The sequence below is a fragment of the Talpa occidentalis genome, unplaced genomic scaffold, assembly GCF_014898055.3.
Source record: "Talpa occidentalis isolate TD23 unplaced genomic scaffold, MPIMG_talOcc4v2.1 talOcc4.15, whole genome shotgun sequence".
Classification (NCBI taxonomy): Eukaryota; Metazoa; Chordata; class Mammalia; order Eulipotyphla; family Talpidae; genus Talpa; species Talpa occidentalis.
In genome coordinates, this window is record NW_023601543.1 from 80,677,153 (window position 1) to 80,694,537 (window position 17,385).

A 17,385-nucleotide genomic window follows, 5' to 3' on the forward strand; every position below is an offset into this window, starting at 1 on the left:
CACTGGCATCATCAGTAACATTGTGAATTCTGAAGTTCTGAGCAGATCAAGATCAATGGTTTAACTTCTTACTGCACCCCTGGAGCCTCATTTAAAATCCCTACAAGCGATCAACCTTTTGCTCCCAGGAATCTACCTGCAGATAGAGGTAGAGGTCAAGTGCTCAATCAAGCATTTGGACATATAAAACCACAAACTTACTGGACACTGCTTCCTTTTCAACTATAACAAAACTCACATTAATGTAATGCAGTGAAAGCAAGTAAAATCAAATCTGAGGCTTGACATTAACTGTTGTAGTTATTTAACTTTATTATATTTTAAAATCTGAAAACTGTAAAACAATATTAATACAAAACCTGAGAACTGTTCAGCTGGGCACAGCATCTTCATACAAACAATTTGAAGGAAGGCCAAGTTTAAATTAGAATCTTGTCTTGTAACGCCAATGGAATAACACAGATGAAACCACTCTTTAAATCACCTATGCCCAGGAAATTGGTTGCATTTGTTTATAAAGTACGCTTGGTTTTCTAAAGATGAAATGTACATTCTTGCCCCTGGTGAACATTTTATTGGCATCTGTGACAAATGGCTAATACAATTAGCACCAATTCCCATAACTTATAAACTTTTTACCAAATGTCATACAACATAACAACAATATAATAAATAAAATAATTAACTATGAACATGTTTCACTTGAAAGTTGTAATTTTTAAAATAAAGTCCAAAATGAGAAATCAGAACTAATGCACCTTCCAACATTCAGCAGAACAAATGGCTCAGAAAGCAAATTAAGTATAATAAACATTGCACATGACAGAGACCGTCCCTGCAAGGAAACCCTGAAGGGCGAGCTGCGAGGTAAGAGCGATGGTAGATGATGTGCACTTTTTACAGAATAAAAACTTTTCACTATGTATACATACAGATAAACATGTATGTATGTATAGACAGAGTTCATCTTTACCTCTATAGAAGTGCAGAGTGCCATTTTAAATTCAAAAATAATAGATTCACTTTTGTGTAAACTTCAGATACAGAATAAAATATAAATATGAAACAGTAATAAAACACATTACTGTTTTATTGAGGAATAAAAACCAACAATAAAACATCTTTTAAGAATTTGGACACAGGCATTTTCATAGAGATGTGAGCAATGAATGCCTAGTTAACTGTCCAAGCTTTGGCAAAATATAGACGTTTTAAAATAATAGGTATTTAATTGAAAATAGTACCATACTCCATCCAACCACCCTTGTACTATATCTCTGTATAAAATGACCACTGATCTAGCTTGTAATTACGAGCTGGTAAGAACACCTCCTGGCACACTTAGACTTGCCCTTATTTTCTTGAAATGTGAACAAATACAACATCCAAGGAAGTAGTAAGGAAAATTACTTATATGGCTATTCCCTTTTGGGACACTGGTAGAACATGAACAAAACACTTCAGTAACAGACAAAATATTTAGAAAGAGATGGTACCTACAGTTGAATCTTCAAAAGTTCTCTAAGGAAAACTCATGGATTTCATTAGTGACCTTGTCTATCCCTGACATTTGCTCTTTGGGATTTAGCTAATTTGGTTCTTTCTATAAACTTCAAGGTGTGTTGTCTGTTTCCCACATGAAGAATATTTGTAAACTATACAATAACATTAATAAAAAGATTTAAAGAATAAACTACCAATTTGAATATGCTAATAACAACTAAATGTTGATATTATTACAGAAGTCAACTGAAATATAAACATATTCTGCCATTCTGGATGCTGTATATTTTCAGAGGAACAAAATACACCACAAAAGCTCCTACAAGCAGAAAAATGACTTTATGCCAAGATGGCATTGGTCTTTCCAGAATTAAGACCAATCTAAATCTGCATTTTTTAATTGTCAAAGTATTTTTCATCTTTAAGCTTTTCAATGTAGTGGGTCAACTTCACGGCTGTCCCCAGCTTCAGTCCCATGTACTTTATCATCATGTCACTATTGAGTAGCAGCAGAGCCTTCCCATCAATGTCCTAGAGGGAAAAGTAACAGTAGTAACGCTTTTTATATTTATCAGAAGAGTTATTTCCTTATAAGAATATGTAACAGCAATTAGAGGATCAGCTCATTCCAGATATATGTTCTCTGACTATGCATCTGCCTTATTAAAGTGATTAAAAATATTAATTTGTACAGTCAAGCAACATATGATCATTTACAAATTTACTTCAAAATTCAAGAAAAAGGAAAATTTTAACCTAATATCTTAAAATGTTCTAAGAGTCAAACTATCTAATTTTAAACACTGTGTTGACTAAAATACCTCCCGACTATGACAAAGAGTACAAACTAGGAGTGGCAGGAAAGAATTTCAGATGGCCATTAACTTTCCAGAGTTAGAGATCGGAGCTTGTATGGAAAAATCAGTTGATCGGGTCCCCCCTCCATCCACATTGATCCACACCGATCCAACTGAAGGGCCTGCACAGAGGTCACTCAGAGGCATTAGAGCGGGAAGACCGGACCAAGAGATACATTACATGTTCCCTGAAGAGGTCAGTGACGGGGGCGAGCGTCTGATGATCAGTATGTTTCAGAAACTTTATCACTTCATCCACTGTCCAGGTTGCCGGATCCTCAGGGAAGCGCTGTAGGTCATTTACCTCTGATGAATTTGTAGCTTCAGAGGGGGGCAAGGAGACAGGGAGAATAAAGACAAATCAAACTTGACCCGACCATTATTCTAAAGGGAGAGATGTTAGGTAGGGAATGATGGTCTCATTCCTGGAACCTTCTGCTAAGTATCCCGGCAAGGACCCAGGGCTCCTAGTGTAAAATCCAGTGAAAGCCTAAATAAAATGATCTAAGGATGGCTACCCAAGAGAGCCCCATCTTGGGCCTCCCCTGGTGGCGCAGTGGTTGAGCACTGGGCTGCGAAGCTGCCCGCAGCCTCTGCAGCGTCGGTTCGATCCCTGGACACTGGGGAGGGTCCCACATGGCTCGACAGACCTCTCCTGCCACGCCCACTGCTGCCCTCAGCAGTATATTTCGTCAGTCTGCCTGCTCTGTTCCCCGCTCTGGCTCTGGTGAATTCTCTCACCCTCCCGTGCTCCTGACTGTACCCAGTGCTTGTATAAATAAATAAATAAATCTTTAAAAAAAAGAGAGAGAGAGAGAGAGAGAGAGAGCCCCATCTGACCTAAATAACAAAAGTAGCTTTTGAAATTACCTTAAAGTTTCAAAGATCATAAAACATATTGAGCAATCTGAGGTCGTTTGGCCCAGACAAATACAGGAAAGATCTACTATTTGGGTTAAATTAGATGCATCTAAATTAATGTATTACTCTTTAAATATTTCTATCAATTTCTCTCAATTCTTTCTTGGTCTATCTACAGTAGGTTTATTTTACTAGCCAACTGGAATGGAAATTCTCCAAATTTACGGTTTTACAGTTACTTGAATTAATTCACTTTAATCAATGAATTTCAATAATGCCATTATCTTTGAGAACCAAATTATTTCTTTAACTGAGTCTCACCAATGTTTTCAATGTGGACATTTTTAACACCACTTAGTCTTGTCTCTCAAGCCTTATCAGAATTTTGAAGGAAACAGTTTTTTTTTTGTTTGTTTAGCTAGGTCAAAAATGACTTTAACATTATATTGAATACTTCTTTCAAGGTTAATTGTATAGTAATATATATTTTGGTTGAAGGTTTGTATGTTTAAAAAAGAAATAAATGAGACATGAAATAAAGTAAGCGTTGCAACCTCAAAAAGTTTAACTGTGTTGTTCATTAAGTTATGCTGAAATGTCTTTGATTCCGAACAAGTATTCATTTGCTTACACAATAGAGTGGAGACTCCATGAAGTTAGTGTGATACCAGAAGTGGGCTTTGCAATTTGCTAGGAAGACCAAGGACGTCAACATAAAGTTGATCTTTTTGTGTGTTAATTAGGACAAAAGGGTACTGTTTCTTTCCTACCACGTGGGCTCTGGCTATCTTAGGAGCATTCTGAGTTTTCAACCAGGAGAGAAATAGAAGATTAAAAAATTCACAATGGGATCATTGTAGTAGTGGAGACGAGGCCTGTCAGCTGATTAACACAGTGCCTGCCACATAAAACACATTCAACAATACTAGTCATCATGACAAATAGCACCCAAAACCAGCCTCAAAATAGGTAAGAATCAGCTTCCACTAGCTTGCATCAAGGGTGTGGAGAATTACAGATTGTGGTAGGTGCCAGTTCACACTCACCGATGTTGGTCGGGACGCAGAGAGATGACGCTGCATGCGGGTCAGCTAAAGCGGAGCAACTCACTGTCTCAGAGTTATGTGCGAGAACTGGCTCCGCTTGGGTGAGAGCAGGTGCAGGGACATCTGCAGCTTGAATAGTAGGTGAGTAGAGACTGATGATGCTGCGAGACCCCGGGCTCTCAAAGCAGGGCCCTGCGGAGGTGCCTGGTACTGACTCATCAGGTGTGAAATAGGGCCGATATGAGTGTGAGGTTAAGAGAGGAATTGTCGGACTCTGGCTGAGGATCAGATGATCCTGGTGAGGTGAATCTAGGTCCTGATCGAGGGACTCATCTGACTGGAAAGGTGTTCCCATAGTGTTGCTCTGGGAATCATTAACTATTTGACTATCTACTGGCATAGTTGGGCTATAACTTTCCGGGTAGGAGAACACAGCTGGAGGATCCTTTTTCTTCATTTTCAGGAATTTGATCTTTTTAGAAAGCAGGTAACTATAATTTTTGTATGCATATCCAAGAAGTTTCTGAAATGACACAAACCCAGTATAAACCAACAGTGAGTAAAAAAGGAAATAAGAGAAACCCCAAGGTGGCAGAGGCTGTGCATGGGCCCTGGTAAGACCACCCTGGGCCAGTGCATGTGGGAGGAGCCATGTCCAGTGAAGAAATCCCAATGGGTCCTTAAAAGCAAAAACAAAACAAAACAAAAACAAACAAACAAAAAAACCCAACAAAACATCGAGATGGAAAACCGCAACAAACAGCAACATGAGTCCACAGAGGCTACTATACCATGGAATGAGGGAAAAAAATCTCCAGAGGCCAAAAGTAAAGATGTGAAAAATGTATTCATCTGTATTTCACACAGAGTGCAAAACTGCCATGATAAAGAAATTCAAAGAAATGGAAGAAAACTCAGAAAAACCAATGACTTTCCCAAGAAACAAAATTAACACACAAAAGATCAAAACAGAAGCATCAAAAAAGAATGTAATGGGACATAAGATGTAAGAGTCAACAGAGAAGATTAAAAATACTGGAGAAAGCGATGGAAGGAGAATGGACCACATGGAAGAACAAAGCAGTGGACTTAAAGATCAGAACGCACAAAGAAACCAGGTGGAAAGAAAGAGAGAAGAAAGGGGGAAATGGAGAAACACTCCGAGAACTTTTCAACTACACAAGGAAAAGCAATGTAAGAATAACGGGCACTGCAGAGGGGGAAGAGAGAGAGAAGGGAACAGAGAACTTACGGAAGGAAATCATGGAGAACTTCTTGAATGTGGAGAAGGAAACAAATATACAAATTTATGATGAAAAGAGAACACCAGGCACCCAAGCATCATGAGACCGCCACAAAAATTTGTAGTACTGACACTTCTAAGAGTTCAATACCAAGGAAGGCTTTCTCAGACAACAGATGAAGGAGTTTGCAAAAACTAGACCCCCCCCCAAGAAATGTTGAAAGGAACTCTCGTATCTAAAGCAAAGAGGGGAGCAGATGCAAAGAACTGAACAAGGGCATAAATACGACCACAAAAATAAAGATAAAATGGCAGCAACAGACTTTCATGTATCAATCATTACTCTAAATGTAAATTGACCGAACTCTCCAATTAAAAGACAGAGTGGGGGCCTCCCTGGTGGCACAAGGGTTAAGCACCGCACTATGAAGCAATCCACAGCCTCTGCAGCACGAGTTCAATCCCTGGCCAGGGAGCTACTCACATGGCGAGGCTGATCTCTCCTGACTCGCCCACTGCTCCCCTCAGCAGTGTATTTCAATCCTTCTGCCTGTTCTGTTCCCCACTCTGTCTCTTGGGAGTCCTCTCACCGTCCCCCCACATCTCTGGCCTGTACCTCAGCTCTTGTATGCATAAATAAATTAGAAATCTATAAGACAGAGTGTCAGTGTCTGCCTGGATTACAAAACAGTATACAACTTTCTGCTGTCACCAGGAATGCACCTGAGCTCCAAAGATAAGGATAAAAAATACCCATGTCGTACATTTCTTAAAACTAAACTTCAATATTCTACCAACAGAGTTTTAGTCTCCCGTCTGCTGCTGCGTAAGTATAGATCAGTCTTGTTAATCTCACAGTCATTAGAGCTCTCTCACTTCTGATTGGCATCTTTAGAAATCAGCGATTTATTATAGTTGTGAAAATATTTTTATAACACTTACGCGATGTTGCCACAATGATTTCATACGAAAACGTTGGAGTCTTGTAACTTTTCCATGAATGACATCAAACTTCTTATCCAGGTTTTGGATGGCTTCATAGATAACCTATTATAACATAAACTATTAGTCATTTCTATTTCAAAAGAAAAGTAACATGACCATACCAATAAGTCACATTTTGACAGCTAGAAACAAAAAAAGTTCTCGAGTGATCAGAAATTTCCTGTTTCCCACATGATGCCTGGCTTGTGGTGACAGAGAACAGTGGCTGAGAAGAGGAGCCCCAAGCTCCTACTTGGCCACTCCACGCCATACAGCATCTGAGAAGCCCTCGTTCTGGAGAGCAGACGCGCCAGTTTCCTGAGCCCTCCCGCTTATGCAGTCACTTTAATTAAGGAAGGTGCTATCAGGGCAAAGGAAGGTGCTAAAGGTCAAATAGCCTCTTTTCATAGAATGACAGTGAACTAACAGGCAATAAGCGTTCACTCTGGAAAGAATACTGAGCCAAATAAAACAGATATGACTTTGGCTTCAAAGTATTTTAAAAGCACACAATTGACAATTAACCCCACAAAGCCTCTGAGTACATGTTCCTTACATCCCATCAGGTATGTGACTGATGAAACCTATAAAATGCACAGAAATTTCATTTGGGTAAAAACTACACTCCAGTAAGAGGCCAGAATCATTTCCTGTTCATTCATTCATAATTATGTAAAATATACTCTTTAAAAACTAGTGGTGGCCTGCCATTTTGTTTCAATTGAGATACCTTACTATGCATTTAGGCCTATACTAAATTTTATTCAAACCAGCCATTTTCTTTTTAAGTTTTTTTTTAGAGGGAATTAATATTCAATATTGAGCAATCTAGATGAAAAAGACATACATAGATTTGATCACTTAAGGGCTTTTTTAAAGCTGTAAGATCTAACCATTGCTATTTCAAAATTTTCTTCTGAATATGCTATTCAAACTAGAAATTACTAAAACTTATCACAATGGGGTGATCATCAGAAATAATTTGAGATGGCAAAATTTCAATTAATTGTATACTTTCCCTTTGTAAGATAAAGAGAATTTGTTTAATAACTACATTCAAGCTAGAACTTTCATACCTGGCAATGAGAAAGGATGTCCAGCACTGTTTTTTGGTGTCTTTCACTGTGGGCTACTCCTGATACAGGCTTTTCCTGCTAACATTTCAAAAGTTAAACAGATTATTTTCACAAGAATCAAATTAAGCACTAGGAAAAAACTATTTTAATTGTTTCTATTTTTCACCAATTTTTCAAAGGGTTTCAAGAAAGCAGAGACAAAACAGAATAAAAATTCAGGTTAACATGAGAATAGAAAGGCTAGTACTTATATCTGAAGGGCCTAGGTTTAGAGTTTTGTAATGAATAAAAACTGGTCGAAATTCCTATCATAATGGAAAGAAAAAAGTAAAATGGTTAAATGTACACTGTATAATGAAAGAAAGCACACAAATGTAGAACAGACTAGTATTTCATTAGTATGAGTTTAGAAGAGCTCTACAATAGATGAAGAATTTACATCTTTCCTTTTAAAATGACTAAGTGTTAATGTATTTGTCAAATGACAACTAATATTACTTACATTATTGATATATGAAGTATTTGGTTCATAAGCATAAAGAACAGAGTTATCATCATCATAAGCAGGTATTCGTGTCCTTATCTAAGGAAGATTTATTAACAAATTAAACGGAAAAACAGAACTAACAGCAAAATTGAGGGGTTTAATTTCACTTTCAAGGAGCTCCAAAAGCCTATCTGGGACATCAAAGGAACTTAGCCCACTGGCTACCTATGACAGGAAAAGATGGACTCGCAAAACTGCTTTCTCATTAACCTGAATATACTTCAGACATCATTTTCTATAGAACTTAACCTCTTACGTGCCTCAGGGTAGAAAAACTAGTCTTCTCATAATCTCATACCAGAATAGCTTTAAAAGCAAGTATTTCTAACCACAGAGCACAGGGTAACATGGCTTCTGATTTTTCAATAATCTAACAGTGCCACGCTGTGGACAAAATGGGAAACATTTAAGCATCTAATAATCTCTAAATCAACTTACAACATGGGGGGGGAGGGTAAGACAGGGTATAAATAGACAGTAAGCAAACATTACATTTCATTTAACAACTCTTTAAATATGAATTATGAACTACAGGAATAATTTTAAAATAAACATGCTTAGAAACTGTGTATGTCTTTTTTTTGAAAGACATGATAGAAACTACCTGAATTAGCCTTGTGCTGATGAGATAAGCAAAATAATATGGATTGGGCTATAGATTAGTAGTAATTAAAAATGTCATCTTATCCTTGTATAATGATTTATGATTTTCAAAGTGTGTTCACATAATTATGCCAGAAAAAATGCTCTTGGTAGGCAGGCAGTCAACATTATCTCCAATAATGAAAACCAATGGGGCTGATATAATTTAAAAGAACTGCCTTTATCAGTTAGGTGGCATGAATATCCACATCTATATGGGAGTAAAGAAATGTGTTTTCTATAAAGCCAAATTATACATAGTCAAGTAATTTGTTTTTATCCAATTTCAAGGTTCAAGAAACATATCATAGAAATTTAAAATAGCACAATCACTTCAAAAAACTGTTTGATTCTCATAATGTTGTTAAAGTTACATTAACCCTAAGACCTAGCAATTCGACTCACAGGTACTTATCCAAATAAAGGGTAGTATTTGTTCATAAAATAGCTTCTCCACAAATGTTCACATCACTCAAAACCCATCAGCTATACACTTGTGAGCTACGGATTTCACTGTATGAATTTAAATTTAGAAAAGAAACACAGCACAATGAAAAGAACAAAGAGAGTCTGAGGTGAATACAAACCACATCGACTTCGCTGGAGCCGCTAGACATCTTTTTTGGTGCAACAGAAGCAACTCCACTTCCTCTGAGTTGGGCCTAATTATTTCTAAACCCACTGGAGGGTTTTTTGGTGAAACTGCTTGGTCACCTAGACCTGGTGAACCTTCTACTCCTGAAAAACAACACACACAGAGTTACTTCACACACTCACCACCTCAATAAAGTTAACACAAATAAGTTCTCAGAACGCCAACTCCATTGGAATTGGAGTCCTGGCGGGAGGTTAGAGAATGACAAAACAAGAAATTTTCTGCCAGTCATTTAGAATAGACCCTTAAAAATCGAAGGGCCACATCGCCCATGCCCAGGAACAAGAATCAAGATCAAACTCACCCCAAATTGTCAAGTGAATGCTTCACAGCTGAGAGGCTGCAGGGTAAGCACTGGAGACAAAAAAAAAACAAGAGAACATTCCTAACTGCTTTTGTCAAGGCGCCCCAAAGGGCTTTTTACTTAGGGGACAGCAGGTCACCAAATGCGAGCTGGGAGTCCACAGCAGTTTGCCTCCCCGCCACCCATGCGTGCACTGGACAGACCACTGAAGACACAGCCTCCTCACCTGCCAGGTGAGACCAGCAGGGATGATCGCTACGGTCACTTCAGCTCTAAGATCATGACTGCCCTGATTTATACTAAACCCAAACAAATGTATGTGACCTATAAGGCAAAGCATCTAGAATTATGTAAGCTCGGTTATGCTTCTGAGTCATTTAACTCTGCAGCTAGGAAAAGACACCAAGTGCAATATCATGATATTGTAACTTGCAACAGAAATTTTAAAAATCGGCATCTTAGTCCTGAACCCAGCTAATTCAAGAGAGAGCTAATTCCTTCATGCACCCACAGTCGGGGCAATCAGAGAGCCACAATGAACTCACAAGTGAGATATATACAGGGTCATACTGCGGGAAAATTCAAGTTCTAAAAACACCATAACTTCAAACTGTGTTTTTTGAGACGATGTTCAACTTTTCTGAGCATAAGACTAACATATGACTAACTGAACTGTGGTGTTTCAATGCAAAGGAAGACTACACAGCAATGAGAATAAACCAACTGCGGTTCCGCCAAGGAGAACCCTAACATGGAGTAAAAGCCAGACACAAAAAAGAACCCAGTGTATGATTCAACTGAGTGAAAGTTCAAAAGCAGGAGGAGCAACCAATGGTGGAGAAGTCTTTCCAAACCCAGCCCAACCAACACCTGTCCATACAGGGCAGTCACGCCAATGCTTCAGGTCAGCTGTGAGTTATTTAACCAGCCCCCAGCTAAAGTGCTGCTCTCGCAGAGAACAAGGCAGGGCAGCCTCACACATCTGCTCGAACTCTGACAGCATGAGAACAGTGAGTTAGAACTTCCCTGCCCCAATACTATTTCTTATCCTATTACATCCCAAAGATGCTCTATAGAAAATTTGGAACACACGGGATACTGAGGATAGTATTGAACAGACTTTACTGCTTACTCTGTGCCAGACAATGTTCTCAGCACTTGATGTGTATTAATAGGTCTAGTGCCCCCACCCCTAACTCCACTGGGCAGGGCCTATTATTATCACCACTCTCCTTTAGAGAAAATTAAGGCAAAAAGGTTGAATAATTTACCCAGGACTCAAAGCTAGTAAGTAGCGCAGCCTGGCTCCACAGTCTATGTGCTTTATTTTCTTCATTATTAAAACCATCTTGAATCCCTTCCATAACAATACAAAATAAAATCCAAACTCCTACTGTGGCCTAACACAACTCCAAATTGTTAGGCGAATGCCTTACAGCTGCGGGGCTACGGAGTAAGTGCTGGAAACAAAAACCAAGAGAACATTCCTAAATGCTTTTGTCAAGGAGCCCCAAAGGCAGCCACACAGTTAGGAATCCACTCCACCATCTCTTCAGAGTCACTTCTTACCACTTGTTCCCCTGCTCTGAGCCTAAAATGTTTACTTTCCGGTCTTCGGTCTTCCATAGACAATTTACCAACCATTGTCATATATTCTTATACCAAATAATGCAACTGCAATGGATTAATTACAGTGCTGCCAAAACATGGCTGCTGGTAAACAAAGCAGCAGCAGCACTGAGGATACTCCCAGACGCCTGACATTTTTACTTCCTGGCACATTTACAAATGAACACTGATCTTGCACTCTTTGGACCTGTTGCTCTTGTCATGCCCTCTGCCCACAATCTCCTGCTGTTTCTCTGCCTAGGAGAACCGAGTCAACTTTAAGTTTCTTATCCACAAAACAAAGGGCTAGGTCACCCCACCTGAAAGTGATACTGCTTTCTCCCAAGTGCCACAACACTCACACATTGGTGCTTTAAAGGCAATTGTCACACTCTGGCCAGTTGTATGCGCAGCAACACCAAGTAGCAGCATTAAGACTTAGGCCTGGGGCCAAACACCTGGGTTTGGGTCCTAGCTCCTCAACTTAACAGTAGGACTTTGGGCAACTTCTGTGGACTTTAGGAAAATCTGTAAAATGGGGATAATAGTACTGACGTCATGGAGTTATGAGGGTTAAATGAATCACTATTTGTAAAGTGTTGAGAACAACGACTGGCATAGCAAGGACACCCACTTTTGGCTACCATCATTTTATCATTTGGGTGTTCTATTCACAACATTCTCCCAATACCAGTCATGGAGCCCATGGGCAGCAAATTTTCAGGGTCATAACAGGTAATTGTCATTCACATTGCACCTGTACACAGCAGATGTAACAAGCATTTCTTCTAAATAAATTTTAAGTACCAGGACATAGTGCAAAAAATAGGACTTTAAGAAATTCTTGACTCCAAATTGTAAATTTTGCTTTTACTTTTAGTCTCAATTTGTTAACCTGTAAAGTGGGAATTAATATCTACTTCACAGGACTGTGCAAGAACAAATGACACAGTTATTTAAACACTCAGTATCATGTCTGATTCAGAGCAGGTGCAGCATAAAGTTTAGTTTCTTTTCACTTCTTCCCACAAGGTAAATAATTAAAATTTCTGTAATAATTTCTTAAAGCGCAACCAGGACTAGATTGTGAAAAATTAAATAACATAGTTCATTACATTCAAAATCTCGCAAAATGAGTTTAATTAAAATGAAGCTCATTTGCATTTTACGACAGAAAATCTGAACTGTTGACAACATCAGAACAAGAAGCCATCTGGTTTTTTGTATGACACCTTTTAGACTGTAGGGTAAAGAAAATATCAGGCTTTTCTGCCCTTCCGCCATCAGGATAGATGATGGATCCTTGTCCTGAATGCATGCCTGATGGCGGGCACCTGGAGTAGGGTGTGGGCATAGGTAGATGGGATTCAGCTGAGCTAAGACTGTGCTTTTAAGGGCAGCGTCACGGGGGGGGACGCCAGCAGCCCCAGCCAGCAGCAGCAGAACCTGAAGGAGAAGCCGAAGCAGAAGCAGAGAACGCCAGAGAGCCCAGATAGAGTGAAGACTTGCTGGGGGCTGGGAGGCCTGCCAGCCTCCCAGCCCCCCAGCCAGCACCCCTGCCTGCCATATGCCTGGTGAACCCCAAATAAAAAACCTGCAAAACTACTGAGGACTCTGACTCCTCCTTTACCCGATCTGCATGGGATCAGAAAACCTGCACTGTATCCAGTCCTGCCCTTACAATTGGCGTATGTCGGCAAGATCCATGCAGACGGGTATTGGAGCCCTCCGAAGACCTGGAGGGACTAAGGAGAACAGACTTTGCCTGTGACGACGCTGGAGGCACCATGGCGGTATAGAAGATGGATACGTCCACGAGCTACAGGATGAGACCTGGCGTGAAGGAGACGCCCGAAAGGACCAGCCAACGACACCGGATAGGACCAGCCAACGACACCGGATAGGACCAGCCAACGACACCGGAAAGGACCAGCCAATGACCCCTGAGGCAGCAGGCCATTGCTGAAGCAGGGAGAGGCCAATGGACTGATAGACTGATGAACTGATGATTTTGGACTGACAATCCCGCCAGAAGGCGGAGGACCTTAGCAGGTTATGTTTATTTTTTGAGAATCTGGGGGTGGCCAGTGGGCCTAGATGGCCAAAAGCAGCCTGTGTATGCCCAGTGGCCAGGTGGAGGAGAAAAGCCAACTAAGGTGGCAAAAGCTGGTACTGATGCTAAGTTGAGAAGCCCTAAAGCGGCTTTTAAGCAGCCTGGGTATGCTGAAGCCCTGTGAGTCTCGTAAAATCACCTATGGGTGATGCCCTGCTCATTCTTGAGTGAGGGTGAGGAGCTGAGGAGCCCGTCCTTGGGGACGGGTGGGGAATGTGGCTTGGGGTGGAGCCCAAGCCAAATGCAAAGTTTGGATCCCCAACCCATGTGCTTGTGCAGTGGGTTGGCTTGAGAGCAGGGGTCTGTGAGTCGCATGGGTGGCCATGAAGGCCGAGTGTTGGAGCGACTGCAGACAGAAACCCTGAGGGTTGGCGATTACCCCCAACAGAATAAAATTGCCAATCCCAGAGCTAGTGCATCCTGGGGGTGGATGCTGTGTGTGCCTTGTAGCCGAGACTACAGCCAGAGAAGGCCAGGAAGCCTGACGGCTCCTGGTGTGTTATAGTAGATGCCGTGTGTGATTTCCCCTCCCTCGTATGAGCAGTGCCTTCGGCAGCAGATTTGGTGGCTCATCTGCTGGTACCAATAATTGTCTTTTGCACTTGGTTGGTGCCCTGCCTGGACTTATTTGTGTTCTGTTGTATTTTGTTATGTTGTATTTTGTTATTTGATGTATTTGCTTTTGTGGGCCATGGCTGCATTGTTTGTTTGCTTAGAAAATTGTATATGTATGTATAGACTGTGTGGCAGAAAACCCTGAGGGGGTGGACTGTAGGGTAAAGAAAATATCAGGCTTTTCTGCCCTTCCGCCATCAGGATAGATGATGGATCCTTGTCCTGAATGCATGCCTGATGGCGGGCACCTGGAGTAGGGTGTGGGCATAGGTAGATGGGATTCAGCTGAGCTAAGACTGTGCTTTTAAGGGCAGCGTCACGGGGGGGGACGCCAGCAGCCCCAGCCAGCAGCAGCAGAACCTGAAGGAGAAGCCGAAGCAGAAGCAGAGAACGCCAGAGAGCCCAGATAGAGTGAAGACTTGCTGGGGGCTGGGAGGCCTGCCAGCCTCCCAGCCAGCCAGCACCCCTGCCTGCCATATGCCTGGTGAACCCCAAATAAAAAACCTGCAAAACTACTGAGGACTCTGACTCCTCCTTTACCCGATCTGCATGGGATCAGAAAACCTGCACTGTATCCAGTCCTGCCCTTACATAGACATTTTCCAGAAGTAATCTGAAAATTCTTTTACGGTTTTTACGGCAAGAGGAATCACTTGCCATCAATTTATTTCCCGGGAAAACCACTGCAAGGAACACACACAAACGAGGCCGATTAAAACAGAACACGTCAAACTTTCCTTTAAAAACGAAAAGAAACAAAACTGTATGACTACAGTGAACCACAACATTTTAAAATTCCTTCCAGAAGTCTCAAAAACAGCCGTTCTGTCTGCGTCAAACTTTAGAAACTACAAGGTCCGCCAGTTGCGGGATAAGGACCCGCCTCCAGCCCCCCCCAACCCCCCCGTTCACGGCTCTCGGCAGGCAGGCTGGAGGCGGAATCCAGCCCACTGCCGGCTTTAGAATACGCCCTGTAGAAAAGTTACAGCTTTTGTAAGCTTTAAGCCACTTTTAAACCTTAGAGCAATCCGATTTCAGGGCGAGCCCGGCAAGGAGGGAAGGAAGCAATTCGCAAGGGCCAGGTTCAACCTATTTCTCTTTCACGTCTCTACAGTAAATCAGCCAGGCTGCGCCGTCGGTTTTCCACGGAACCCGCTACCAACGAAGTTCAAAATCAAGGTTTCCATCTCAAACTGTTCTCGTGATGCACCCGTTCATTTTCAAGGCTTTAAACTCGACGTTCCATTTTAAAAACTCTGAATGTTAGTCCTTCCTCGGCCCCTGCGCCCCCCCCTTGCCGACACCCGCCTCCACCGAGAAAGACAAAGGATGAAAAAGGATAAACTTGTCTCACAAAGTTAGCACAAGGTCTTAAAAAAACTAAGACGCCAAAAGCTGAGAGGCGCGCCTATCCCGGGCTACCCGTCCAGAAGCAGCGTGAGTCGTGGAGAACCGCCGCGAACCATCGAGAATCACCGCGAACCATCAAGCTCCAGAGGACTAAACCCCCACCCACCGCCACCCCCGCGACCCCACCGCCCCGCGCTCTCGGCGGGCAGGCTGGAAACGGCCTCGAGCCCACGCCCGGCTTTCTAATACACCGTGCAGAAGTTACACGACTCGTCAACTTTCAGCCAGTTTTAAACCTTAGCGCAACTGGATTTCGGGGTGAGCCAGGTAGAGGGAACAAAGCACCGCCGCGGCGTTTCCATTTGAAGATAGACTCACTCGTTCCGCAAAGAAAATTTTTCCTCAGGATTTTCAGGTAGCCCCAGCGCAACCCCCCCTCCCCACCGCCTCGCCCCGGGACGCTCGAGCCGTTAAGGCCAAAAGATTCCTCGACGGCTTCCAGCGCTGCCGCGACGCAAGAAAGTGCGAGCGTGAGGAAAAAGCGCCCCTGGACAAACCTCTGGAGCCGCAGCCGGCCACACCAGCCTCCGGAAGGCACGCGCGCCCCGCTCGCCCCGCAGCGTCCTCCGCGGTAATGGCAGAGAAGGTTCGGGCCACGCGCGGCTCGCAAACGGCCCTCGAGCCGGAAATCGCGCGGGTTCTCGTGACGTGATTGTCGCGAATCCCACTGAAGCGCGGAACCCGGGCCCCCGCCCGCCCGCTCCCAGCGGCGCGCCCGTTGCCAGGTGAGCGGCGGAGGGCCCCGCTGACCAATCAGCGGCCACAACCGGGCGGTCCCGGCAGAGCCGGCCGTTGCTAGGGAGATAGCCGCGGGGCGGGGCGTCGCTCCCACTGCGCAGCTGCGACGGGGGCCCGCCTCCGAGCGCCGGCGCCGACGCTCAAGTTTCCGTTCGCTGAGGCTGGTGGGATTGGAGCCCCGCGCGGCACGACCGGCAGGAGCCGCCGGAGCGGAGAGGTTTCTGCGGCTGCGCAGAAGCGCGGGCGCGCTCCTGCCCGACCTCCAAGAGGAAGAGCTTGGGGCGGGTGAGGCTGTCAGCACGTGGCCTCCCCGCTGTGCTGGCGAGGGGATCTGAACACCCTTTTAAAACAGAATTCCGCGTCGCTGCCTAGAACGTGCCAAAGACGCCAACGTGGGCAGAACTCTAGGTGTGCGGTCAGTGCTGAAATTTGAAGGGCAAGAGGGGCGGAGCCCGAGATCTGACCTTAGCAAAATCGAGGTTTGGCACAGCCGGTGCACACGCTATTTTGAAAATCAATGCAGACCCCTGGTGTCTGATTTGCTGCATTTGAACCCCAGCCCCAAGAAGTAATTGCTCTGTGCTTCAGTTTCTCATCTGTAAAATGGGCACAACATGGGGGGTTCGTCAGCTGCGGCCGGCAAAGCCCTTAGAACAGGGTCTGGCATATACACTCGCTGTGTTATAAATGAGACATGGTAATATTTAGTGGCATCTTCTCATGCGTCTATCAGGCTGCCCTCTGGGGAGGCAGGCAGACTTACGAGCAAAAGCAAAGCCATAATCCTAACCCAGACAGGAGCTGCAAGGAAAGTACAATGGAAATGTTTTTTTTTCTCCTCTCAGACACAAAGCTGGATTAGAGCTCATTGTAGAGACAATTTTTAAAAATTCTTATTCTCTCACTTTTTTAAAAGATTTATTTATGCATATAAGAATTGGGGTACAGGCCAGACGTGTGGGGTGTGAGAGGACTCACCAGAGACAGTGGGGAACAGAACAGGCGCACTGACCCAAGGACACTGCTGAGGGGAGCTGCGGGCCAGACAGGAGAGGTCTGCTGTGCCACGTGGGTCATCTCCCTGGCCGGGGATCGAACTCAAACTGCAGTGGCTGCGGACAGCCTCCTGTGTTGAGACTTAACCACTTGAGCCACCAGGCAGGCCCTTTATTCTCTCAGTTTT

General features: G+C 43.3%; 1 protein-coding gene across 3 annotated transcripts; it reads right to left on the minus strand.

Moving 5' to 3' along the window:
• Positions 1 to 284: 284 nt before the first annotated feature.
• SCML1 (Scm polycomb group protein like 1) lies at positions 285 to 16,106 on the minus strand. 3 transcript variants are annotated; one of them, XM_037512649.2, is made up of 9 exons: positions 15,962 to 16,106; positions 9,719 to 9,768; positions 9,347 to 9,497; positions 8,073 to 8,153; positions 7,571 to 7,645; positions 6,453 to 6,557; positions 4,268 to 4,790; positions 2,542 to 2,681; positions 285 to 2,034 (listed from the first exon to the last, which is right to left on the minus strand). In XM_037512649.2, the coding sequence occupies exons 3-9, from the start codon at positions 9,374 to 9,376 to the stop codon at positions 1,900 to 1,902; spliced, it is 1,089 nt and encodes a 362-aa protein (XP_037368546.1). In that variant the 5' UTR covers positions 9,377 to 9,497; positions 9,719 to 9,768; positions 15,962 to 16,106; the 3' UTR covers positions 285 to 1,899. The 3 variants fall into 3 exon arrangements, with proteins under 3 accessions (XP_037368546.1, XP_037368545.1, XP_037368547.1); XM_037512648.2 differs by having other exon boundaries at positions 7,571 to 7,648; positions 15,962 to 16,105; XM_037512650.2 differs by lacking the exon at positions 8,073 to 8,153 and having other exon boundaries at positions 7,571 to 7,648; positions 15,962 to 16,105.
• Positions 16,107 to 17,385: the final 1,279 nt, after the last annotated feature.

What these genes read in the sequence shown, in the direction of transcription:
- SCML1 (XM_037512648.2), bottom strand. Translation starts at nt 9,376, where the DNA reads ATGTCTAGCGGCTCCAGCGAAGTCGATGTG. An exon ending in AATCATTGTGGCAACATCGC is followed by an intron (nt 4,791 to 6,452) that starts GTAAGTGTTATA and finishes GTGTCATTTCAG; the next exon opens with AAACTTCTTGGATATGCATA. An exon ending in CTGACCTCTTCAGGGAACAT is followed by an intron (nt 2,035 to 2,541) that starts GTAATGTATCTC and finishes TTTTCCCTCTAG; the next exon opens with GACATTGATGGGAAGGCTCT.